General features: G+C 41.4%; 1 protein-coding gene across 3 annotated transcripts in view; it reads left to right on the top strand.

Moving 5' to 3' along the window:
* Positions 1 to 26,374, top strand: part of LOC126266666 (protein maelstrom homolog) — a 110,687-nt gene that overhangs the window by 59,668 nt on the left and 24,645 nt on the right. For 2 of the 3 annotated variants that reach the window (XM_049971083.1, XM_049971084.1), the window contains exons 8-13: positions 3,184 to 3,351; positions 3,521 to 3,619; positions 4,278 to 4,394; positions 13,137 to 13,218; positions 13,326 to 13,391; positions 25,079 to 25,243. In XM_049971083.1, the coding sequence (XP_049827040.1) occupies positions 3,184 to 3,351; positions 3,521 to 3,619; positions 4,278 to 4,394; positions 13,137 to 13,218; positions 13,326 to 13,391; positions 25,079 to 25,243 (697 nt within the window). The remainder of the gene's footprint in view (positions 1 to 3,183; positions 3,352 to 3,520; positions 3,620 to 4,277; positions 4,395 to 13,136; positions 13,219 to 13,325; positions 13,392 to 25,078; positions 25,244 to 26,374) is intronic. The other variant, XM_049971085.1, reaches the window with a different exon arrangement.

Raw genomic sequence — 26,374 nt, 5'->3', positions numbered from 1 at the left:
CCTGATGGCCTCTACATGTTCAAAGTTATGCCATTTCACTATGTAATGCTCCAGCCACCTTTTAGCATAAGGACAATCTGATTCGACACCTTAACTGGATGACATGTTTGAATGTGTTTTTTCAAAGACATTCCAAGAACATCAAAGTAACCTGACAACCATTTTCAAATGTGTTCAGACAAGCAAGACTTTCCCTGAATCCATAAAACTGCCTCTTCACTGTTCAAGAGAAAAAAATCTCAAGGCATCTAGTGAACAGTGACAATTTTTACATCAAAAATGACCACCGAACTTCGGCAGGGTGATCGCAAAATTTTCGTAGAACGAGGGGCAAGAAAGATCCTTCCTTGTCCTTAACTGGACACTGACATCTTTTCCAGTTCTACTAGTGTTTGATTAGAAGGCCCAGACTGAACTTAACAATGATGCTAGCAGTTGTGGGATAGGTGCTGAAAAGCTGATAGCTTCCAGAGTACACTCAAGTCCAAGAGTATTACTTTACAGCTGAGAGAGAGTATCTTGCAGTTGTTTAGTCCATGAACAAGTTCCAGTTGTATTTGTTTGGCAAACCACTCACAGTGTGCCTGACCACCTTTCTCTCTCTCTGTTGAATGACAAGCCTGAGGGATCCAATGGGTTGCTGAAGAGATGGGCACTTAGGCTTCAAGAATACGTCAGTGATATAGAAAAGCAAAGGATTCCTTTAAACACATTCAGTATCCTTGTGTTGACAGGGGTACTGACCGTGTTTCAAGAAATCTTGGGAGGCACACAGCAGTGTGTATGAAATCTGTCATTGCTGCTGAACAGAGGGAAGATCCAGCATTGCTGGAAACCATAGAAGCCTTGAAGAAAGAGGAATGAACCACTGTATACCACAACTAGTCGTTCCCTTTCCTGTTCTTATTTATGTATTAAGAAAATGATATCAATCCTATGACACTTCCCTGGGGCACTCCTGACGGTACCCATGTCTCTTAACACACTCAATCAAGGACACCATACTGGTTTCTATTACTTTAGAAGTCTTCAAGCCACTCACATATCTGGCAACCTGTTCTGTATGACCTTACCTTCATTAACAGTGTGCAATGGAGCACTGTGTCAAATAGTTCTTGCAAATTTAGAGATATGGAATCTTCATGTTGCCCTTCATCCATAGTTTGCCATGTATCTTGTGAGAAAAGGGCACGCTGGATTTCACAAGAGCGATGCTTTCTAAAACCATGCTCATTCGTGGACATAATTTATTATATTCAAACTCAATCATCTGTAATGTTGTGGATTTGTTCTTTTATTCTTCTTATATACGTGAGTCACCTGCACTGCTTCCCAATCACTTGGGACTTTGCACTGAGCGAGACATTCACAATAAATGCAAGATAAATAAGGGGCTGTTGGCATAGGGTACTTATTGGGATTCCATCCACAGCTGGCGACTTCAGTTGTTTCCCTAACCAGGAATAGTCTTTAACGTGTTGGCCATATGGGAGTCTGTGTGCTATTCAAACAACATTGTGTTTGTACGATTCTCCTGTGTGAACGATTTCTCAAACACGGTGTTTCTCATTATGTGTGACCAGTTGTCCTGAAATATTTGCCCTATGGTATGTCTGATCACCTGAGATTTGTGAAGATCCAATATGGAATCGGACCTAGTTACTACTGGCCAGGAATCTACCAATCTGTTAGACAATGTAAGGATTCCTACTGATGGAATCATGCTGTAATTGTGTCCAAACTGAAGTTGAACCCTGGGTGAGATTACCAAAATGAAAAAATGGGAAGTAATGGATTATAGTGTGCCCTGACTACCTTTCCTTCTATGTTGTTACCAAATTAGTACTGACTGCCAAAGCTCCACAAGTTGCAAGGCTCTTTGTAGGAGAGACAAAGCTTCGAAGTGTGGGGCACCCTGTGTGAAATCATGGAAAAGTTTTCAGCCGAGTCTGGTATAACAAGATGGTTTCATGTTGTGGCATCACACATAGGATTACAACTGTCACTTCCAAGAGATGAGTGTTCTCACAGAATGCTTTAATAAGACAGTGGCAGCTATGCAGTTATGTACGTTGATGTCGAATGGACAGTTTGGGTTACAGTATTGCCAGACATGACATTTGCATTCAACACGGCAGAGCAAGAACAGAAGGCTTCACACTGTTCTTTCTGATCCACCACGCTAGGGTGAAGTGACAATGGTCAAACAATACTGGAACAAATTATGTAAAACAGGACTGAAAAAGCAAGATGTTTGGCTCGCATATGGGCCTCATGCACCCAGGAGAAAGACTGAGCGCACTATAATGCCAAGCATCAACCATTGGAGTACTATCAGAGAGAGTTGAAATCAATTTTTCTGCCTATTTGGAAAATGGAACTTCAAGGAAAGATATGAAAGCGTTGTTTTGGGCCATATCGTGTCTTTCGTCACTTGGCGTAAGTAGCACACAAAGTTGAGGATTTCAGTCCTTCATCAAGAAGTCATAAGCACAAAGACATCATCCATGTCTTCCATACGAAGTGCTAAACAGAGTCCTGGGGTGCAGATAGACAATGGGGCCATCTTGTTTGAGCAGACTGAAGACTTGCTGAACAATTGCAACATTTTGTTTGGAGCGGTACCTTCTATGCTTGTCATTATGAGAAGGATGTGACAAAACACTGAGAACCGAGGATCCAACAGCAATGCCATGCAGAGGTGCATTGACAAGATCTAGTGCTAGGATGCTGTAGTTGCCTCCAGTGAGAACTTCTGAAACAGTGAGTTGCTTTATGGCTAGGAGGAGCAATGCTCCAAGGTGTGCAGCAGTTCAGTGTGACATACTGTTTAGTGTCACTGGATGGTGTGCTGCAGGTACCCAGTTCAAATCCTGACACCTGCAGTTATTTGTCATTTAGTACTTATCAGCTTTGGAATGTTCTCAAAATTGCTTGCATTTTTAATCTCTGCATCTTCTAGAAAAAATTTTTGTTTATAAAAACAGCTGCCCACACTGCTCAGGAGCTCAGCTCATTCCTGTTCTTTCCCTGTGGGCCTGGGGGTTAGAATCGGTCCACACAAGTTGTACACCTTGTATTATTGAGATTACTACTACTACTACTACTACTACTACTACTACTATTATTATTATTATTATTATTATTATTATTACTATTACTACTATTTATTTTTAATTTCAGATGCATGATGGTACTGATGCCAGCCAGTACTGCAGTCTCTCTCTTGTTCGAAGGTGGAGCTTCATAATTTCAGATCACTGCTGTAAAGATTTAGGTATTGAATTGGCACCAGGACAGCATATTCCACCACCCATTACTCAGCAACAACCACGCCGCACTCAAGCTCAGGTGACAGCACCATGCTCAACTTGGGGAGGGGGAGGGGAGAGAGAGAGAGAGAGAGAGAGAGAGAGAGAGAGAGAGAGAGAGAGAGAGAGAGAGTGTCAGAATATCTTTTGCTTTTTCTTTTTATATGTAAGCACTTCCATTTCTATAAATGGATACATCTGTATTGCAGATAATGCCTGAGAAAGATGACAAGAAATCACCGGATCCTATAGTGCCCTCAATCATTGATTACTCAAAAATTAGGTCAAGGTCAAGCTCGTCACGTCAGGTATTGTAACTTTTGAGCCATAAACATTATCATTATTTATATGGAAGGTATATGCAAATTTCTTCAGCCTTTAACTTGATACCAGTAAGCATATTAAAGAGCAATAAATGTAGCTAGAGTGCCTCATGCTTGAGAAATATGGTATGATGCATGATACGTGTCGCATGAATTCTTAAATGGGAAAAGGCCTACTGAAGCAGTTGTTTCAAAATCCATCTTAATTAATACTCAAACTAGATTACACTTCTTCCTTTCAGATGTCAAAATTGTGTCCATGGTAATATTAATTTGCATACATTAATGACTTAGAGTTGGTAAATGACTTAGAGTTGGTAACAATTCATATAGTTAAAACTGCATTCAGGAAGGCAAAACTTTAGACAGCAATTGGCTTCGTCTCAACTTAGTGCCAGAGCGACATACCTCCATCATCCCCTTCCAACCTTCCACACCCAATCCCTGCTTCCTCCTTCCCTGAAAATGGAAAGTATAGTTTGTTTTTCAGCAGTACTATGAATTTTGCCTTGTGAAACGGAGTACTGGCTATCAATTCTTCAACCTCATAATTTTAACAGTTTACTCAGTTGATAAAGTAAACTGCATTTCTAAGGTAATGGACATTGTGGTGACAGTGTACAAACATTAATATTTCTTGCAGCTAACATCGGATGAAGAGGAAAAGAAATGTGTGGAGCCAATTATTCCAACCATCATTGATTACTCTCAATCCAAAATGACTCGTGCTTCTGCTGTTGCCTCTTCTGCTGCTTCAGAGGTATAATATTGATGGTCTTGAACTTCAAAACAATGGTACCAATGAGATTTTATTGTGATTAACATTTTGCTAAAGATTGTTCAAGTTTCATGTGGTTTGAACATCTTTGTTTTTTAATTAATTTATAGTTATCCACAAACAAGAATAAACATGTATATAAATACAGATTCTGCTGTATTTGGCTAGGCTCAGAGTATTTTGCAGAGACTGTTACATTTGGTGATGGCAGTGGGGTAGAAAAGAGTTATACTCTCCCATGGGCCTGTAGGAGAAACAGAAGAATTGTAGGAGACTAGAATTAGTGCCTTTGGCAAAAAGTGAGAATGTAAAATCCTCCAAACGACAACATTTAATGGAAAAGGGGAGATAAGATTAAGTAACAAGTAAAGGGTGATGGGGAAGTGGGGGAGAGCTCCTTCTGCACCACATTAGAAGACGGATGAAAAGAAGTTCCTTATCCAGTTGGACCCCCAGGGACTCAGCATTCATTTGCAGGTACGGGCTTGGCAACCCCGGGGTCCCTGAGCTGGGGACTGGTAAGCGCTGCCAGTCCCCCGTCACCGTAAGCTCTGGGCGTACTTCAGCGACCACCGAGAGGTGCGGCTTTGGAACGGTGTGTGTGTCAGGGAATGGGGATCTTGGCTTGACCGCCCGGATCGCAAGGATGGCATAAACCTCTATAAACAACCCCTCAATCTCCAAGTGTGCTGCACGCTGGTGAGATGCATGGCTGTTGAGGTGGAACCGTCATTAGCGGGCAACCTCTGGGGAACCTGCCGCACCTCAGTTGTATAAGGCTTACCTAGGCATGTGGGACTCTGTCTAGGTGGACTTCTAGTTCCCTAGCTGCTCGTGGGACAGAGATGAAACCTCGAACTTTTATTCTTCTCCTCCCAGCGGAAAGGGTGGGCCGCTGGTAGGTTCTAACACCCAATCCAACAAGAGTGCTCGTGTAGCCAGTCGTCCTGATTCAGTCCTGTATGGTGAGGCGAAAAAACTACACAAGTCCATGCAGCCGCCCACGTTCACTGCCTTTTTTTCTTCTGTTCTGAAACAGCCAGTCTTGAAAACTGATGCTGCTGTACAGAATGCAGACTGCTTCGCAGAATGTGTTTCTTATAATTAAAAGAAAAGAGGGGAGTTTCAATAAAGTTTAACCATTTTATATACAGAAAGGCTTAGAAGGCATTGCTGACACCTTAAAATCTGTAAAGTGCTTGTGAAATGCAGCCTTGTTGGTTGAAACATCTAGCTTCCAGTAAGTCAAGAACCGTCAGAAGGCACAGTTCCTTGGGGAGTTTGTGATTGAAAGTGAATTTCACAACAGCTTGAACTACAGCAAGGGTGTTGTGACTAGCAGGGATCTCGTTGACATTCCCCAAGACGATCCTGAAGGCTGGATGGTCCCGGGAAGGAATTGTCGACGTGCAACACATTATAAAATGGGTGGATGTTGCTCTCGTGAAGTCAGATTCATTTGTCTTACTTCTAACAGCACCAAATTGCCAGAGCATGTGAAGGCAGGTTTCCTACGTCTCAGTGCACGGCCTATTACCTCAACCCCTTGCGGTGTTTTAGATGCCAACACTTTGGGCACACTACTCTTGTGTGTAGAGGGGAAGCCAATTGCGGGAAATGTGGTAAAGCCGCCCATGAGTTAGTTGCTCCTCTCCTCCCAAGTATTTAAACTGCTCTGGGGATCACCCTGTGTGGAGTGCAGTTCTTGTGAAGCCCCAAAACTGAGCCTCCACCTGTTGTGGGCTCTCCTCCCCGACAGAAAGTGAGGATGAAGGTACTCCCATCCTGATAGATGGCCCCCATTGTACAGTGGAACATGCATGGATTCCAGACACATGTGGAGGAACTGAACCTCCTAGCACATCAATGCTCCCTGTTTACAGGAATCACATTTAAAACCATCTGATGCTCTTGTACTAAGGGGCTATATGTTATATCGCAAGGATGACCTGACTGGGGAAAGGGCCAAAGGTGGAGTCGCTGTGTTTGTCAATAATATACACCACTCCTCTGCTCTCCCCCTGGATCCTGACCTGCAAGCAGTTGCAGTTGAAATTCATTCAAATCGGAGGCTTAATGTTTGCTCCCTTTATTTACCACCTCTGAAGGCAGTGAACTTAGAGGCTCTCACAGATCTTATTGAGCAACTCCCCCACCCATTTCTCCTCCTGGGCGACTTCAATGCCCATCATGTCCTGTGGGGCTCAACTTCTCTTTGCACTCGAGGTTGAGTTTTGGAGAGCCTCCCGACATCTCAAGTGTTGTGCATCCTCAACACTGGTACTCCGACATTTCTCTGCTGCTACTGGGTCATTCTCTGCCATTGACATACCTTTCTGCTTTCCAGCCCTCACCGACTCTGTTCACTGAGAGGTCATTGATGATGACCTTCATTCCAGCGATCACTTCCCCATCTGTGTTCATCTCCTGGATGGTGTATTGCTGGAGCAGAGGCCGCCATCGTGGATGATTGGCAGGGCTAATTGACCACTGTTCAGTTGGTTGGCTGTCTTCGAACGCCGCAACAGCGTGATCCATCATGCTGCTGACCTGTCCATACCAAAGTCTTTTGGCCCTCTTAAGCGCTGCCTTGTACCTTGGTGGACAGAAGAGTACCATTCAGCCATCCGGGACAGGCATGCTGCGGCTCTTTGAAGATTTAAATGCTGCCCAACAGCAGTCAATCTTACCACCTATCGAATCGCGAGAGCCAGGGCACGCCACGTCATTAAAGAGAGCAAAAGGAGGTCATGGCAGGAGTTCCTAGACTCCATCAACCGTTCCACTTGTTCCACAAAAGTATGGGAAGCCATTTGGAGGATTTCTGGTAAACGCAGCCGTTTACCGATAGCTGCAGTCCTGAACCAGGGGTGCCTCCAAATGACACCCAGAGACTTTGCTCAGATGCTGGCAGAGCATTTTGCACAAAATACTGCCACTGCAAATCAGGATCCAGCATTTCGTCGCTACCATGCGACTGTCGAGAGAGAGCAAGCTTGGACTTTCAGTCAAACAGTTTTGAGACCTACAACTACCCTTTCTCCATGTGGGAACTCGAATCGGCACTTACTGAGACTTCTGACACTGCACCAGATCACGACTGCATCCAGTACTCCATGCTTTGACATCTGCCAGCAGTGTCAAAGGAAATCCTTCTCGAATGTTTTAATCTCGTATGGCAGACAGGAGTGTTCCCCATCTCGTGGAGGGAGGCAATTCTCATCCCTCTCCTCAAACCAGGAAAGGACCGCACATGTCCCAGTGGTTATCGGAGTACCGCCTTGACGAGCTGTGTCAGAAAGCCCCTGGAATGGATGGTTAACCGTTGTCTGGTCTGGCTGTTAGAGACCAGACAGCTCCTTAGCCGTTCTCAGTGCGGATTCCGAAAATTTCGGTCCACGGTCGACAATCTGATCCTCTTAGAGGCGGCTATTCAGCAGGATTTCCTCCTTCAGCATCACTGTATCAGTATCTTCTTTGATATCAGTAAAGCATATGATACTGCTTGGAGACACTGTATTCTTGCACAACTGCATCAATGAAGCTTTCGTGGCCGCTTCCCCATTTTCATTCGGTCTTTCCTGTCTCAGCGGTTTTTTCAGACCCGACTTGGTAACACACTGATTGCTTTGAGCAAGAGAACAGTGTCCCCGAGGGCAGTGTTTTAAGCGTTACCCTCTTTGCCATAGCCATCAACAGTATAGCGTCTACAGTGAGGAGTCCAGTACAGTGCTCCTTATTTGTGGACGACTTTGCTGTTTTCTGTTAATCCTCCAGTGTTGCAACCGTGAGTCATCAGTTGCAGCTAACAGTGCAGCGGTTAGAGGTTTGGGCTGCAAAGATGGGTTTTCGGTTTTCTGCCGATAAGTGTGTTTGTGTTCATTTTAATCGTTCTCATCGTCTTTTTACTTTGCCTGCCTTGCATATGGGGGATACTGTCGTACTTTTTAGAGAGACAGTGCTGTTTCTGAGCCTAATTTTTGACTTCAGGTTCTCACACCTAAGAGACTTGAAAGCCAGAACCTTGAAGGCACTGAACATCCCAAGTGCCTCAGCCACAGGTCTTGGGGAGCGGACAGGGCACGTCTCTTCAGTTTTATCGGGCTTTTGTGCATTCACGTCTGGACTACGGGTGCACAGTGTATGGGTCAGCGAGGCTGTCTTATTTGCGGATCCTTGACGCTGTCCACCATGAAGGGATTAGACTGGCCACGGGTCCTTATCGGACCAGTCACATACCCAGCCATTGTGCTGAGGCTGAGGAACCGCCACTCACCATCCGGCGGCAGCTCTTGCTGGTGCGCTAGGCTTGTAAATTTCTTGCAGCTCCAACCTCGCCTGCTCACCATATTGTTGCTCATCCACCTCTGGTTCGCCTTTTTTGTCCATCATCCCCGGGCTACGTTGCCGTTTGGGATCAGTGTGTAACGTGTGCTAGAGTCCCTCGGTGTGGAGTCTGTACAACCCCAAATCCTGGGTTTTAACCGCCTGCCACCCTGGTTACTGGAGAGACCCAGAGTGATTTTAGATTTGGTGCAGTACAAGAGAGATTGCACTCCTGCCACTGTTTTTATGCAGCATTTTCTGCCATTTTATCTGAGCACCACGACTATGTAGCTGTTTTTATGGATGGGTTGAAACTAGGGGATTCCATTGGTTGCTCTGTTGTTTTTCAGGATCGTGTCCTCAAGGTTCGACTGCCTCAGACTTTTACTGTCTTTGATGCAGAATTGTCTGCGATTTTGCGGGCACTGGAGCAGATGAGACATTCTTCCTGTCCTAAATTTCTTCTCTGTTCTGATTCACTAAGTGCTCTCCTAACTAAGGTACGAGCATATTGGATTGGTTCCCAAATATGTGAGTGGCTGGAAGACTTCTTAAGCAACAGAACCCAGAACGTTGTCCTCGATGGTGAGTGTTCATCGGAGGTGAGGGTATCATCTGGAGAGCCCCAGGGAAGTGTGGTAGGTCCACTGTTTTATATCTACATAAATGATTATTTGGATAGGGTGGATAGCAATGTGCGGCTGTTTGCTGATGATGCTGTGGTGTACGGGAAGGTGTCGTCGTTGAGTGACTGTAGGAGGATACAAAATGACTTGGACAGGATTTGTGATTTTCGTAAAGAATGGCAGCTAACTCTAAATGTAGATAAATGTAAATTAATGCAGATGAACAGGAAAAAGAATCCCGTAATGTTTGAATACTCCATTAGTAGTGTAGCGCTTTACACAGTCACGTCGATTAAATATTTGGGCGTAACATTTCAGAGCGATATGAAGTGGGACAAGCGTGTAATGGCAGTTGTGGGGAAGCCGGATAGTCGACCTCGGTTCGTTGGTAGAATTTTGGGAAGATGTGGTTCATCTGTAAAGGAGACCGCCTATAAAACACTAATACGACCTATTCTTGAGTACTGCTCGAGTGTTTGGGATCCCTATCAGGTCGGATTGAGGGAGGACATAGAAGCAATCCAGAGGCGGACTGCTAGGTTTGTTACTGGTAGGTTTGATCATCACGCGAGTGTTCGGAAATGGTTCAGGAACCCGGGTGGGAGTCTCTAGAGGAAAGGAGGCATTCTTTTCGTGGAAATTTAGAGAACCAGCATTTGAGGCTGACTACAGTACAATTTTATTACTGCCAACTTCGCGGAAAGAACACAAAGACCAGATAAGAGAGATTAGGGCTCGTACAGAGGCATATAGGCAGTCATTTTTCCCTCGTTCTGTTTGGGAGTGGAACAGGGAGAGAAGATGCTAGTTGTGTACGAGGTACCCTCCGCCACGAACCGTATGGTGAATTGCGGAGTATGTGTGGATGTACTTCGAGCATCATCAGTTATTTTGCTCCCCAAAGAGCAAAAGTCATTCACTACTTTTAGTGTCTCATTTACTAATCTAATTCCCTCGGCGTCACCCGATTTACTTCGACTACATTCCAATTATCCTCGTTTTGCTTTTGTTGATGTTCATCTTATATCCTTCTTTAAAGACACTGTCCATTCCGTTCAACTGTTCTTCCAGGTCCTTTGCTGTCTCTGACAGAATTACAATGTCATCGGCGAACCTCAAAGTTTTTATTTCTTCTCCATGGATTTTAATTTCGACTCCGAATTTTTCTTTTGTTTCCTTTACTGCTTGCTCAATATACTGATTAAATAACATCGGCGATAGGCTACAACCCTATCTCATTCCCTTCCCAACCACTGCATCCCTTTATGCCCCTCGACTCTTATAAATGCCATCTGGTTTCTGTACAAGAAAGCCCTTTGCTCCCTGTATTTTACCCCTGCCACCTTCAGCATTTGAAATTGACTCATTGCACCGTTTGTATCCAACAGATAAAATAGTCCAGACCATCCAGGTTGCCTTCCTCCAACTACAGCGACTGGGCTTTCTGCTGGGTTCCGGGGCACATCGGCATTGCTGGGAATGAAAGGGCAGATCTCGCAGCCAAGGAGGCTTGTCTCGATCCACAAGTATTTCAGTGTGCTATCCCTCCTGCACGCACCCACCTTGCTGTGGAGCTCCCAAGTCATGCGTTGGTGGTAGGATGAGTGGCTGGAAGTGACTGACAATAAGCTCCGTTTAGTCAAGCCCACAACGCGTGTGTGGTGTACTTCTTTCAGCCCCGCTGATGGGACGAGGTTCTCCTCACTCGGCTTTGGATAGGCCACAGCCCTATGACACATGGCTTCCTGCTCCGGCGAGAGGACCCTCCAATTTGTGGTGCTTGTGGCGTCCAGGTCACTGTGCGCCACGTTTTATTGGATTGCGTTTTATTTTTTGACCAGCGGGCCGTGGCTGACTTGCCAGTGGACCTACCATCTCTTTTAAGAAACACTCGGACGAATGTGGTTAAAGTTCTAACATACTGTGCCATCTCTAATATTTTTACAAAGATTTTAGGGAGAGGCTCTTAATTTGCTCACTGTGTGACAAGCTGTCCCATATTTTATGTAAGTGGCCAGCCAGTGACAATTTCCTGTGGCATTCTTGCTGCTATGTTTTCCCTTTCCTTAATTTTTACTTTCATATGTAGCATTTTCCTTCTTTTCCTGCTTTCTTTGCAAGTGTGCTTCAGTTTGTTTAGGTCTGTCCACATTCGTTCCTGTGTGTCAGGGCGTTGATGACCTCGATGTTGAGCGCCCATAAGCCCCAACATGCACACACTCATCCAGTTGGGGAGAAAATTGCAATGACAGACTATAGCTGCAAAAAAGTTGTGGGTTTGGAGAGTGTGAAAAGTAATAACAGCGAGATTTAGATTGGCCAATTTCCGGTAGAAGTGTAAGTGGTAATCAAGACAGAGTCAAATAAAATTATGCAGGATTCATAATTGGCTGCATTTATTGAATTCACTGACTAAAATTCAAATTCAAACTATGTTATAGTCACTCCTTTTTTCATTGTTTTGCAGAAAGTTACTGTCTGTAATAATTTCAGCCAATCCATCAGCTACTAATCAACAATTTGTGAATGTTAAATCCCAGCAAAGATTTTTTACACTTAAATCACAATTATTTTTATACTGTACTTCAGTTGTCTGCCAACAAAAGTCTTTCTTTCATCGAGCACTGATAACATTATTGTGTGAGGGGTCTGGCAGCATCTCTAGTGGCAAGACTGTGTGGTGTAAAGTGTTTTCCACTTCTTCCTTGCAGTCTGATGAAAGATGCTCATGTAAAAATGTTGTTTAGGTAGTTAGCACATAGAAAATTTCCCACTGCTCGCGTGCTGGTTTGGTAAATGTACAGAATGAGATGGGCGAACACCGAACGTCAGTAAAATCATCTCAGAAATTTAGGCATCTTCACCTGCTGTTAAGGGGTTGCACACGCTTTGGCATCTTGGCTTGGCAGTATTTTGAAAGGCAGAGAACAATGACAATGCTCAGAAAAAGTTGATAGACATTGAATAGAGATGTCATGGCACTGCATAGCATTTCCACTACATTAAGAAACACTAGGAAAGGCGACCATACAAGCAGATAAGTAAGGTAAAAAGTATCATTGGTGGCATCACTGGGGTTAGTCCAGATGCAGAACCAACCACCAGAACATTCCAGCCGCATACGTCGCATGTAATAGCGATTAGGTATCTGTCACTCTACAAACAGTATTGAGATGTTAAGTTGAATGATCAAATAATTGAGAAAAATTAATTACAAATCTTTCACCACAAATATCATTGGTATTAGTTCCCAATTAAAATTGTAAGTCAATATCTCTGTGGGTCACACACATTTGCAGGATGTTCCTCAATTTTGCAACTGTGAGATCAATGCTAGGTATAGCATAAAAGGAAAGACTAGGGGGAGCTACTTTGGAAAGTGTCACATTCTTAGTGTGCAACAAAAGTTTCTTTTCCAACTTAAGTTTGATATTAAACTGGTTAACTTTACATTATTATGAATTTTCAGAATTAAGTATAACCAAACAATACTTAATTTACAGAGTTCGTCCAGAAAATATGTGTATCTCCCCCCCCCCCCCCCAAATGTGCACACACACACACACACACACACACACACACACACACACACACACACACACACACACAAAAGGTGGTGGTGTTTACCCCGTGGAGTATAAGGAAACCTTGTAGTGCCAGTACAAACTGATTTATATTTGAAACAATCTTCATGAAAGAAATTCATATAGCTCACAATTTTTATTGTGGGTGTCATGTTTCATGTTGACTGAACTTTTTTCCTTAATTTCAGAAGATTGAATCTTGTCCTATTGGCAGAGGAAGAACTATCGTACCAAACTTTAGTGGTGTTGTAAGAAGACCAAAATCTGTTGGTACGTAATTCAGGCTTGTGACACTAAACTGAGTGACTCTTCATTAGTTTGACACAGTTTTATGGTTTGTGGTATGAATCCTTAAATAAAATAACTGTCATTTTCAGGACTGGCAATGCAGCACAGCTCACCTCCATCAATTTTGTCTGAGAGAGATTTTCCAGCAATTGGAGGTCAGTTATGTTATTACTTCAATTTCCTTGTGTGTGTGTGTGTGTGTGTGTGTGTGTGTGTGTGTGTGTGTGCTAAGAAACTGGCAAATGGATATCTATTTTTATTTATATTGTATTTAAGACTGTATTCAAACACACTTTGTGATATTGGATTGATAACTTGGTTTTGTCTGCTCATATATGTCAGAGACATGGTTCCAAATTTTTCCAAGGTTTGGATCTGTGGGAAGATGATCTAGGTACACATGTGCATGTGCAGTGTGATTCTTATTAAAATTTACAAAATCCTGAAGTGATGTAGATGACACAGAGTCAAATAATTTAATATAAGACAAGGGGCTGCAAATGTTGGGAGTACCCCAAAAGTGGAAGACATGTTGAAAATGTGACATCACCGGATGACATACCTCACCAAAACTGTAGCAGTTGTGCTGGTTGATCCTACCCTCACCAATAGGAAAAAGTGCAACACATCTCTCTGCTAAACTACTGTTTCAACACAACTTTTGTAAATGCCATCCAATGTAAATGTAGAAATCACAATTGTTGTCCTTCCTGTAATAACCAAGCAAAAGCTGTTCTTACTTTGTGTTTCTTTCCTCCCCTCTTTTTTTGCCAGGGACTTTTTTTTTTATAATGAACACACAGATTATTTACTGATACTGATGCATTTTGGATGCCTAAACTAATTTGTAATGCAACAACATAGGTTTTTGTCGTAGTGTACTTCGCAGTTTACTAGCAAAGACTGCGAGAATGATAAATAAAATAGTAAATCTTACCTCAATGTAAACACTTAACTGTCTAATGCAGTGCAAAAAGTAGTGTACCAGATGCAAGACTCATACCGTGAGCCCCATGCGCTTCAGTTGCACACAAAAGCCCGGTGACACTGGCGTGAAGACTTTACTTGACTTTGGCCGACATTGTCAGGTGTGACAGACAATAAATTCTCCCGAGCGGCAAGGGTGCACGTGCAACATGGTACGTCATCTCGTGATCACATTTTCAACATTTGTCATCCAATTTTGGGGTATTTCCAGACATTGGTGTCCCCATGTGTCTTATGTTAAACTACTTGTCTCAGCATCATCCAAGCCACTTGAGGGCTTTTTAAACTTTAATGGGAATCACCCAGTACAATGTGTTAACTGTAATTATAATTTTAAGACCATCGTAAATGATTCTCCCTCAGGTCTGCTGCCAGATCCCATTTTGTAAATCTGACTCTGTTTCTTCTAAACAATTGCTTGACATTACAAGTAGGCGAGGAGGATTGGTTGCTGGTTACTGGTGGTAAGTAGCAACTGCAGGTGTCAACATTCCAACAGTTTTGTTACAGAGGCCTTCTTTGAAAGTTGTCACAGACTGCCATCATTTGGTCTGGATGAAACTCATACAGGGCTTCCAGAAGAAGAATGTTACAGTTTGGTTATGAACTGTGGCTCCTTGAAAGCAGTAACCAAAATCAGACCCTTGGCAGTGTTGAACTGCTGTCTCAAAGGAATAAAGTGGAAATAACAAAGTGTCAAATACTTAAAGAAAGGAGGAAAAGGCAACATGTGGGCGATGAGAATGTCGAAATAAACATCCCGGTTCTGGTTCAAGATAATCTGAATGAGTGGTACGAAAAACACAATTGAAACAACATGGAACCACCTCCAACCTCTTCTACATTCATGCCTTGCATAATTTGAAGAGGTCCAAAAATGTGGCTTTCTGGCCAACACTACATTCTGCCAGTTACGCGGTGTTCAGTTTCTATGTTATTTGACCCATTGAAGAGCAGGTTTTTGTAATGCTGTGAGTGATGCCCTTGTGCAAGGTACCAAAGCTAGAAAAGTCCATTGCATGCAGTTGGATTCAGTGTTTGTTCGGAAACTGGTGCAGGTGAACCTGCATTCACTGACAGAACTGAATGTCAATTGACAGCACATCATAAGTCTCCAGTGCTTGTCGGTTACAATCCTTTCAGGATCACTGTTCTTACAGAGTTCCATGGCTGGGAGTGGTGCAGCTGTCCTTGAAGAGGCATTGAACAGTCTGTGTTGAGATAGAAACTGGAATCGGGCACCTTTATTTGTGATGGGATCATGGTCATGTCCAAACATGATAAGCATTTTCTGCCATTCTGTCATATCTCCTTATCGACCCATCGTACTGTGCTAATTCCTAGCAACTGTTCAGCAAGTACACACCACTTCATTGCTATGACATCTGTCAGATGCTAGTAGTTTTACTGTTGAATTCAACAATATTTTCCTAGGTTTTTGTTGTTTATTGAACTCAACTGTTTACAACACATACTTACAAATGACAGCTCTTTGATAATCTGCCATGTAGAGTTCTCTTCATCTCTTGCTTAACTGTGGCAGCCTATATCCATTTGAAACTGCTCGCTATATTAGAGATTTGATCTCCCAGTAAAATTTGTACTCCCCAAACTTCCTTACATTACCAAATTAACTATTTGTTGATGCCTCACAATGTGTCCTACCAACTTATCCCTTCTTTTAGTCACGTTCTACTATGAAGGTCTTTACTCCCTGACTTGAATAAGTAGCTCTGTCCTAACTATAAATCATATCTCCAGGCATAGTCCATATCAATTCAGGCAGCCTAGGAAAAAAACTTACCTTCATAGTGTCGGATGCTATTGAATTTAGCATATGTTAAAGTGAAGGACTAAGGAACACACACATTTTTGTTTTCTCCAAAAAGAATTTTGCTCACACGTCCAAATAGGACACTGTGCATAGCATTTTGAAGATGCGAATTTTGGAAAAAAAGTTTCAAATGCTCTATCTCTGGAACAGTTCTAGATATTTTGTTGGGATTTCTTTTATTTGAAAGATAATTGGTATATGATTACAAAGAAATCCTCTATTTGGACATATGTCAAAGTTATTTTACTATAGCATTCTGAACTTTTGTATAATTTATGGATTTTTTTTCTTCAAAAATGCCAATTCATAAAATTTTGATTTCTTTTTCCTGTTGATTAATACCATATAGTTCTACATTCGCTGAAAAGTATTGCTTCCACTTTTTGGTTGAACAGGTTATATAAACAATTGAAATTTTTACCATACATAAAACCTGTTTTATTACCATATTATTGCACAAGAGGCTTGTAAAAATCAAAACCTGGTCTTATTTAACATAATTTTGGTTCTTAAAGATTTGTAAGAGACTCCATTTTCAAGCATTTTAAATGGTTCCAAAATGTGTGTGAAAGGTCCAAAGACTTCAGTTTATACAACTTCTGTGCATGCTGTTTTGTTCTGAAATTAGCCAGTCAGTAACTAAAAATGTGTTTCATTGCTTCACTATCGTCCTTTGATATAGAGTGGTGCCTTCCTGTTCAACCAACAGGAACTGGAGCACTTACTGTCTTCAAAACATTGTGAACAGGAAGTGAGCACTGATGGCATTGTTGCTGTCCTTCAGCTGGAAATGTATATCCAGCAGCTGGTCCATTTGGTAGCATAAAGTTCACTACAGTTTTGTTTAGCTCATACCTGGTGTCTATAATCTCTGCAATCCACCACAGTCATACACACACGCCACAAACACCCCCCTTTTCAGGTTGTGACTCTGTATATTATCCTGCTGTTTCTGAGGTGTTGGCCGAATGAATGAAATTTATATTTTCTTGCTCTCTAAAGTGCATGCAATAAGAGTTCACCCATAACTTTGAGTCATAAAATGTGTCTTCTGTATTCCTTTCATAGGAGTAGTTTGTTTGGACCATTCTTATTTTTTCTGCTCACGCAATTCTTTGATTTCCTTTTTGGACAAAAGTATGAGGGCTGTGGATGCGTAAGATTTCATGACTCTCGTAAAATCTTCAGCTTTCTGAATCGCAGATGTATTTGGTGTGGAAAGATTGTTTTGTAGCACAGTGCTTCAGCAGGCCGTTTGACCAGAAGCACTGTATACCCAGTCAGTTGGCACAAGCAACTTACTCAATTCAAACAGATGGTAACGATGTTTAAAATGACTAGGAGCACCAACAGAAATAATAATGATCTTCTCTGTCCGTTTGCAGTCGAAGAAATTTGGGCATTGCTAGCAAAGCATGTGCTGAGTTATGTTCTGTGTCATCACTTACAACTGCAACACTTGTGGTCTTGTTTTGAAAATATGCCACTTCTGTAAAAATTGAAACCTGGTCATTACTTCAATGATTCCCTTGTACTTCTTTTGGGAGAATTACAAACCAGTTCTCAGCAAAATCACGGTGAAGCATTAAACATAGTTCCTCAGCCTGTACATACTCTTTTTACTTCTGCAATGTGGTGGTGTTGCAATTTCTTCAGAAGCTGGTGTGTTACTGCTTTCGCTGACCATTTACCAAGTTCATCAATGAAACTGTCAAAGGTTACAGTTTTCTTAATAAGTTTATTTTCCTCCCATGTCACATATGTAATTTCAGCAGAGTTATCTACTATATCTTCCAGGCCAAGCGTCTGTAAAGACAGTCCTCCCTTTCCAGGGCTGTCACCACATTCTTGAAACAAACAAGTCACTCACTTTATGTCACAGACTATTAATGACTTCACACGTCCAACCAAGATGTCATAAGTCACGTGCTCCAGTAAGTTCTTCAAAGTTATCACACAAAATTCAACATTTGTGCTGTACACACACAAACAGGCATCTTTAGGTGGGTGTGGAACTACCCACTTAGGTCGTGGTGCATAAAATTTTGGTCTTCCAATATGTGAAGTTGTATAGTTGCACTTAAAAATTGCAAAAGTTTCTTTAAGATTGTGAGTCATGTGCCTCTTCACTTTCACAACTTTTAGACGTACAGTGTCTTCATTGTTGGCACTCTGGTGAGAACAGTCCCATTTATCTACCAGATAAGATGACAGCACTATTTGAACTTACAGTGCTTCTAGAGGATGGCCATAATAGGGATCTGGTCTTCCAAAGACTGCTTTTACAGACCTCGCATTTCTTGATTTGTGTACCATTTACTTTGATACTGATGGAATGTGGTTCAAAATTTTCTTTGAAAATGTATCTGGAATAATAGTTAAAACTAACACAGGGTGTATACGACCCAGGACAACAAGGAGATCTGGGAAAAACGTGGGAATTTTTTCATCTGGGAGAAAACCGGAAAAAACCTGGGAATTTTTCATTGTTTTAGTTTACAGTTAAATTTTTGTAATTTTGATGGTAATAACCGATACTCTAACAAAGGATATTACTGTATCCTACTACTGCAGAATAATACTGCAACAATAAAACATAAACGAGAGAAAAAATGAAAATAACTTGAATTCCAAAGGAAATGCGTCATATACAGCAAGCAATCACAGCAGGCAACTAGATGCTACCGGGAAAAGGGGACGCCAAATTCATATTTCTGAGGGAAAAAACTTGTTTCACAAAGCGCCTAGCATCCAGCGCACGTTGATCTATTGATCATTCATATGATTTTGAAACGTATCCTTGTTGTTTTTTTAAACATTTAACACATTTTAAGTTAATTTAGGAATGAATCATAAGTTGGTATTTGAACGCGTGCATAGTGTACACAATGTCTCTGTCAGGAGACTCCTCGGGGAAGGGGCTATATGAGCTGAGCAGAGTTAAAGCTGAATGGATGAGTGCCAATCGCTGTCTAATTGTGTGGTTGATTGTGTTTGCGAATGATCAGTGTTGTTAAAATTACTAGCGAAATCTATAGATTCAGACTACCAGGATGGAAATAAACAACTAACAGGAATAACAGGTGAGAAAGATTACGTATTATCTTCTCGGTGTATCCAATAAAATGAAATTATGACAAATTTTTTGGCCAGATTGCTACACTAGTAGGGACCAGTTACACAGTCCCTGGCTTACAGCCGCTTAAGCGCTATTCTGGAAGTAACGCAGAAAATGTGTTGTATGAACATGTAACAATGCCTAACAGGAGAAAAATCGCGGGATAACTAAACCAGTGATTCTGGCAGGGTTAGTGAAGTTAATTGGCGAACAAATTTTGACAATGGCAGAAACAGTTACACAATTGGTGATGACAAGCTTGTTTGTTAGGACGAGGAAGTAGAAGAAATGGGGACATCACACAACTTATTTAAGAATAAGATGATTCTAAATTTATATAAATACTTCTTAATGCTACTTTTTGATCTCATTCTTGAGAAACTGGTGCGTATCAATCGCATGTGAAACTATTTCCTAACATAAAGCTTTTTGCTTGTAGTAGGCCTAATAGGCATTCGATATTGGTACTTCGTGAATTATATTCTGTTGTGTTATAAAAATGACCATTTGTGCCAAAACAATTTCGTTTGTTTGGTGTGTGTTACAAAAGTGCTGCAATATTAGAAAGGCCTATTTTGTTTTATCTAGCAGACAGTGACAAAATAGACGTAATCAGATCGAGAAACCTCACCAGTCTTGGGTATTATTTGCATTAACAGCTTTTTCAGCATTAGATAGCGACATTTCGATTTTTCATGTAGCAAAACGTTTGACGAACTTTGATGAGGTAATAGATTCTTTTGCAGAAATGAAAGCATGCCATGTAAAGCAGTAGCAAGATTGGAGAGAGAAAAGTGCTAGGTGCTAAGGATTTAAGAAATGTGTACTTTCTTGCTTGTCTCTTTATCTTTATTGGTTTTATGTATCGTATATTTAATTTTATGTCACACAAAACAACACGTTATTAGCTAAAAGGCAATAAAGAGTGCAAATTTTCTGAAGAGTTCTTGTTCTTCCTATTACAATAATCCCATCCACTATTAATCGTGAGATTTCTTTTTAAGAGGGGCAAGGCTGTCAAACCGGCTGACTGGGAGCAGGAGAGTCACCACAGGACATTTCAATTTCCATTGTTTTGAATATAGTTTGATGGCATCCATTACAAAATATACACATTTCAATTCCACAGAGCGAAATACACTGTCGTGCGATAGAAGAATGCTGTATGAAGCTGCGCAAGCGGGGTGTCGCCTGTTATGACTGGCTCCCAAAAGTGCATCGTAATCTCGATTTCAATGATTCGGTAATACGAAAATATGTAGCTTGCATGTTGCTGCACATCAAAGATATTTTCTAAACGTGACTTTTTCCCTGAGTTTCATTTTCTGTAGTGCCGGGAAATTCTATGCCCGTGGCTAAAACCATAACAATTCGAAGGATTGATAAGTTTTGCAGTTCCGAGGGAAAATACACTGTCGCTTAACATGGAAAAAGTGTGTTTTCACCTGGGAGAAAGTGTATTGTTAACCAGGAAATCCGGAAAAAACCAGGGAATTTTTTTTTCCATGTCTGTGTATACACCATGTAGCACCTTTTCACTGTGGGACGCACAATATTCAACAGCTGAATTGATATTTGTGAAAAATTCCTGGAAAGAGGTGCAGGAGGCTTTTTTTAAAGATGGAATTTCTACTTTGAAGAGTGTGGTCAGCTTTGGTGTAGTGTATTCATCCACAGCTTTGGTAATTTCTCTGTGCTTTCTTGATGCATAGAGCTTATGACTCGACTTCACTGACCACGGTTTCTTAACAGGACTGACACCTACCTCTGTAGTTTACTCATTCAGGGTATTTAATTCTTCCTCTATTGATGCAAAATCTGCATCATCTGCACCATGGGAGGCTTCACCTTGTTCAAATACTATCGCTGTTGTTCTGTCAAAACATTTAGAACACCTATTCCCAACCGGAACAAAGTTGTTTTTGTGTGTCGCTCTTTTATGTATATGCAAATAGTCAGCACACTTCACTCTCCTGTGGCCCCAGTCAGAAGACATTTCAAACAGTCCTTTTCACAAAACACACTGCAACTGTCATTTAGCAAGTTCCTCATGAAAAAAACAGAACTCACTGGATGGTCTCAGAGGTTTCTTAGAAGCCTCTTCAGTAAACACATTAGCACAGAAACCCGCATTGAACATTCATGACCAAGAAATCAACAAGAAACAACATCAAAGTGAAAAGAAATATCTACAACAATGAAAGTGAAAAGAAATAACCACAACAAAGACAATAGAAATAAACATTAGTACTTCTTCAAGAATTTACACGTAAATTCTGGAACCACTCAACCTTCTGCTGCCTCGAACACATGATATTTTAAAGATATGTGTGAGAGCGAGCCTATTACTGCGCAACACGTGTCTGTGTGTGCAGAATGGACTTTGGTCCAGGGAGTACAGAAGCTGCATCAGATCAGCGATGCCGGCAAGACCTGTTTTTGAAATTCTGGTGGTTATGAAACCCACCACTATGTAATTATTTTTATGGCATCTAATGGGTATCGCCATAGTTGACTTGCAAGAATTTGTATGTTTATGTGAAACTTGTGGAGCTGAAAATATACCCGAACTTAACTGAAAGTATGAGAGTATGGAGTTAATTTAGAGTGAGAGAGAGAGAGAGAGAGAGAGAGAGAGAGAGAGAGAGAGATTTTTTAGTTCCTCTAACCTGCACTATTTCTTTGGAGAAAAAGTTGGTTGTAGTGATTGACGCAATAGCGAGCCAGTGGGTGTGTTGGACCTTCCACCAAGCTACCGACCCCCTTGAAGATGTCTCCCGCAGTCGGAGACAAAACATTGGGAATCGACACAGAATTCATCAACCGACCACGGCATAACAGCCCGGATAATTATAATGGCCATATGTAGAACTGTTACGGAAATACAGCATTAAAAAAATTTTCCCGAAATTTGCAGTTTTGAAATGGTGTTCAGTGTTATCCTTGGAGGCCTGTATCTCGGGGCAGGAATTTGTTTTGGTGGAAACAAAAAAATTACATGTTTCTTTCTTACTTCTCAATTTTAACATATGCTACATTCGATAACATCCGAGACCATGAAGGTAACCTGCCTGCCAGAAGCGATACAGATTATGGCTCAAGCAATGTTATGCAGTGCCACATTTCAAAAACTTTCTATACTTTATCTGGGCTGGTCTGCTTGTTGTCTCAGTTTTACTTTTGTATGATGAGTAGCCAAAAAGTTTATCACATTAACAATGTGATTGTATAGAATATCTCTCTCTCTCTGTGGTTTTTTTTGTACTGTAGCACTCCTCCAGAAGACCTGAAACAAAATAGCATTAGCCATTGATAGTTATTTAGTAATTTGTTTTCTGCGACAGTGGAAATGTTGCTTCTGCATCAGACTAATCCAAAGAACTTATTTAGCTCTTTGTTAAAATCAAAATTAACAGCCTCAGTTGCGGAGTTACCTAGATTTACCTAGGTTTCAATTGGGATAACCCAACCTTCTTCAGAATTACCGGAACTCTTCCAGTACAACACTCGTGGCTGCTGCATTGTGGTCGGGAAGTGGGGCTGAGGCAGCTTCAGTTAAGTTTTTAAAATATGACGACACTTGGTGTATTTGTATTTTTAGTTTGACAATGTCCATTATGGACAAACATTAGTAAGTGTAATTCTGAAGAAGGTTGGGTTATCCCAATTGAAACCTAGGTAAATCTAGGCAACTCCGCAACTGAGGCTGTTAATTTTGATTTTAATGTTTATACAGTTGCTGACAGGGCCACGAAATGCTGAAAATATTAGCTCTTTGTGTTGTTCTGACGTAGCTGCAAACATTTCTGCTGCTGTTGAAAATGTTATTCTGCACTCAGTTCAACTACTCTTTAGTGACAGGAATCGATGAGTTTTTTTTAATCAGCATTATAATAGAAATTTATTTAGTTATCATTGAGAGATTTTCAGTCAGCTGGTCATTCATGTAATTTTTATCTAGAGGAATAGTAAAACTTTTTTCTCTGTGGTTGAGAAAAGCAAATGTGACTGTTGTTGTAGAAAACATTTTGCAAGCAGTAATGAGAAGCAAATATTTAAAAAGCCCAAAAAGAAAAGAGCAAAATTCGTTAGTTTAACAAGTCATCCCGACTAAATTATTTACTATTAATCTGTGCTTTTTTGCATTTTTAATTGAGCAGTGACACCCCCCTCATATTGACAATACATGCTCTGGAACGATACTCTGCTTAATCAGTGACTTATGCCATTTTGTTTTGGATCCTTTAGTGGTGTGCTTCGATATTGTTTTGGGATTTCAATGCCCACCAGGACTGCAGATACGTATCCTCAAATAAAACCATTAATGACGTAACTTAATTGTTTCCAGTTAATAATTTAAACTTTTGACTTTCCCATCTTATAAAGCTGAAGAAACTTTCCCTGCTCTTCTCAGTCTGTATTTTATTTCCCTTTACTTCTGTCACAATAGTAATTTTTTTAAATAGTCCCAGAAGGTTGTATGAGTGCGAAACATCATCAGCTCTAGGTGAGGGATGTTCGAAGCACATCATCTTGAGTGCAAGATCAACAACTATGTGATCGATCTCTCTCTTGGCCACAGTTAGACAATGGCCGTTCATGCGGACCTGCCGTTACATCTGTGGTGATGAGCAGTCCCTCTCCAAATATGTGAAGGGTGTCATGGAGACCTCTGCAGACTGAAATTACCTTTCCAATATTGTACAAAAGCAGATCTGTGCCTTTTTCCCCACTCACCTACCACCTCTCAACCACCACCATTGTCTGACCATAAAGGAGCACTCCTCTCGTGACTCAGTACCATTCTGGACTGGAGGAACTGTATCACATTCTCTGCAGTGGTTTTGACTGCCTGTCTCTATGCCTTGAAATGAGTATAATTTTCCTCACTCATCCCACAGTAGTATTCCGCTGCCCACTGAACCTCCACAATATCCTCTTCCATTCGCATTACACCTCTTCTCCTAACCTCTAAACCCTTACTTCATGCTTCGTATCCCTGCAATAGACCTAGATGCTAGACCAATCCCATACATTCTCCAATGACCACTTGCTCCAGCCCTTTCACAGGCATCTCCTACCCCATCAAAGGCAAGGTCACCTGTGAAAGCAGCCGTTTGATGATACAACTAAGCTGCAACCATATGCCACTTTCTATGTGGGCATGACAACTACTGTCTGTCTGCATGATTTGCCACTGCCTATCTGTGGCCAAGAGACAGCTGGACCAACCAGTTGCTGAACATTCTGCATGTAATGATGTGCTTAGCTTCAGCAACTGCTCCACAACCTGTGTCATGTGGCTTCTTCCTATCAACACCAGCTATTCTGAGTTCCGCACATGAGCATTCAGCCTACAATAATTGTTTCTGTAACGCCCTTATCTAAAACTTTGCTAATGCTTGCCTTCCATCTACCTACCCCTTTTCTGCTCCCGCTCTAGCACTATGTATGTCAGTCGTGTCAAAACACCTACAAGTCCTTTCCTCTTCTGTAATTCTCTTTCTTCCCCCCTCCTCACCTTCCCATAGCAGAGCTCCCTGATGCAGCACCTAACAGTCGTATCTTCCCCACCCCCCACCGTGCCCATGTACCTGCATGCTCTGCCAAGCAGCACTAGTATATTCTACCAGCTGTACACTTCTACCCTTTTTCCTCTCTGCCTCATTCTTCTTCCTTACTCCCACCATCGATATCTGATTGCTGCTCTGTCAGACCAGTGAATAGCAATCTTTTCCATAATGTAGTTATTTCATCTGGGACTTGCCATCTTTTAACAATGGTTGTGGAGTTTTTAACTGTTCGTGAATGTACAAAAACCTCTTGTGAAAGTAATAGAGACGCAATTTTTTTTATTCTTGTATTATGTTACAATAAAACATGTGTTGTCTGTTCTTTTCCAGGCAGTTCAAGTAGTATTAGCAAGAGCAGCAGCAGCAGCAACAACAACAACAGTAGCAGCAGCAGCAGCAGCAGCAGTAGTAGCAGTCTTATTTTAGGACAAACTCCACTGAAAGTTGCTGGTAGAGGCAGTTCTGTTGCAAGCTGGGGCAATGTTCCATCAAGAGGTCAGTAAAACAGAATGTTACTTTGTTTCGCATTATTATTGATTTTCAAAATTATATTGCTGCTTTAATATTATATCATGCCACTAAAAGGCATAGTATCTGTTCAGAACTATGCAAACATTTCTTAGTGGACATTAATACATTGTTTGATCACCTTCGCTTTTATGACAACATGAACTCTGCTGGGGACTCTTTTGATGAGGTGTCTGAATGTCAGTGAAGGAATCACAACCTATGGTGTTTTGATGTTGGATGCTGGGCTCTGGAGTGAAGATAATGATCTAACTGTTCCCATTTGGGTTCAGATCAGGACTCAAGGTAATCCAGTCCATTTCATGAATATTATTGTCAATAAACCATTACCTCACAGGATTTGCTTTGACAGAGTGCATTATCGTGCTGATACAGTCACCATCTCTGAATTATTCCTCTGCAGCAAGCAGTACAGAGTGCTATAAAATGTGTTCATATCCTTCCTCATTTAGCACTTTCTTAAGAGTAGTACAGGAACCACATCCTAACCATAAAATAACACATACCCCATACTGTGAAACTCTGTACTATACTGATGTTTCTCAACATGATGGCAGATAATGTTCTCCTGATATTCGCCAAGCCAATGTTCTCCTGATATTCGCCAAGCCCAAATCCTCCCATTGGATTGCCACAAGTAGTTGGCACGTGACTGATATGGTATTGCTTTTCTAATTGAAATGGGCATTTGCCATCCACTTCTATATAAAGACCACATCGAGAATTCGCCATGGATTATGGTCTAGAGTTATTACGTGTCCACAATATGCCAGCACTTTTCTAATGTTGTCTACCTATTTTCCACAAGGAATCTACACAGCCATTCATGGAACCAGAGAACAACTTCCTTCTTGCATCTGCTATGTATCCACCAAACTATGTATGCTACTCTATAATTGAACCTTACACACTAGCCTGGTCTTGTTCAGTTACTTTGTTTTCTTCAATTAAGATTCTCAGGCAGCACCTTTCTGTAGCTCACTGAAGAATCCTCAGTTATTTCCAATTATTTTTATTTATTTTTTTAAAAGTTGGGGCCTCACTGTTGGTTTAGTTACGGTTTAGTCCAGGCCATTTTTACTCTTTCATATACTTAAT

Source organism: Schistocerca gregaria, chromosome 4, assembly GCF_023897955.1.
Source record: "Schistocerca gregaria isolate iqSchGreg1 chromosome 4, iqSchGreg1.2, whole genome shotgun sequence".
NCBI classification, from domain to species: Eukaryota; Metazoa; Arthropoda; class Insecta; order Orthoptera; family Acrididae; genus Schistocerca; species Schistocerca gregaria.
This window is presented reverse-complemented; position numbering and strand designations above follow the sequence as displayed.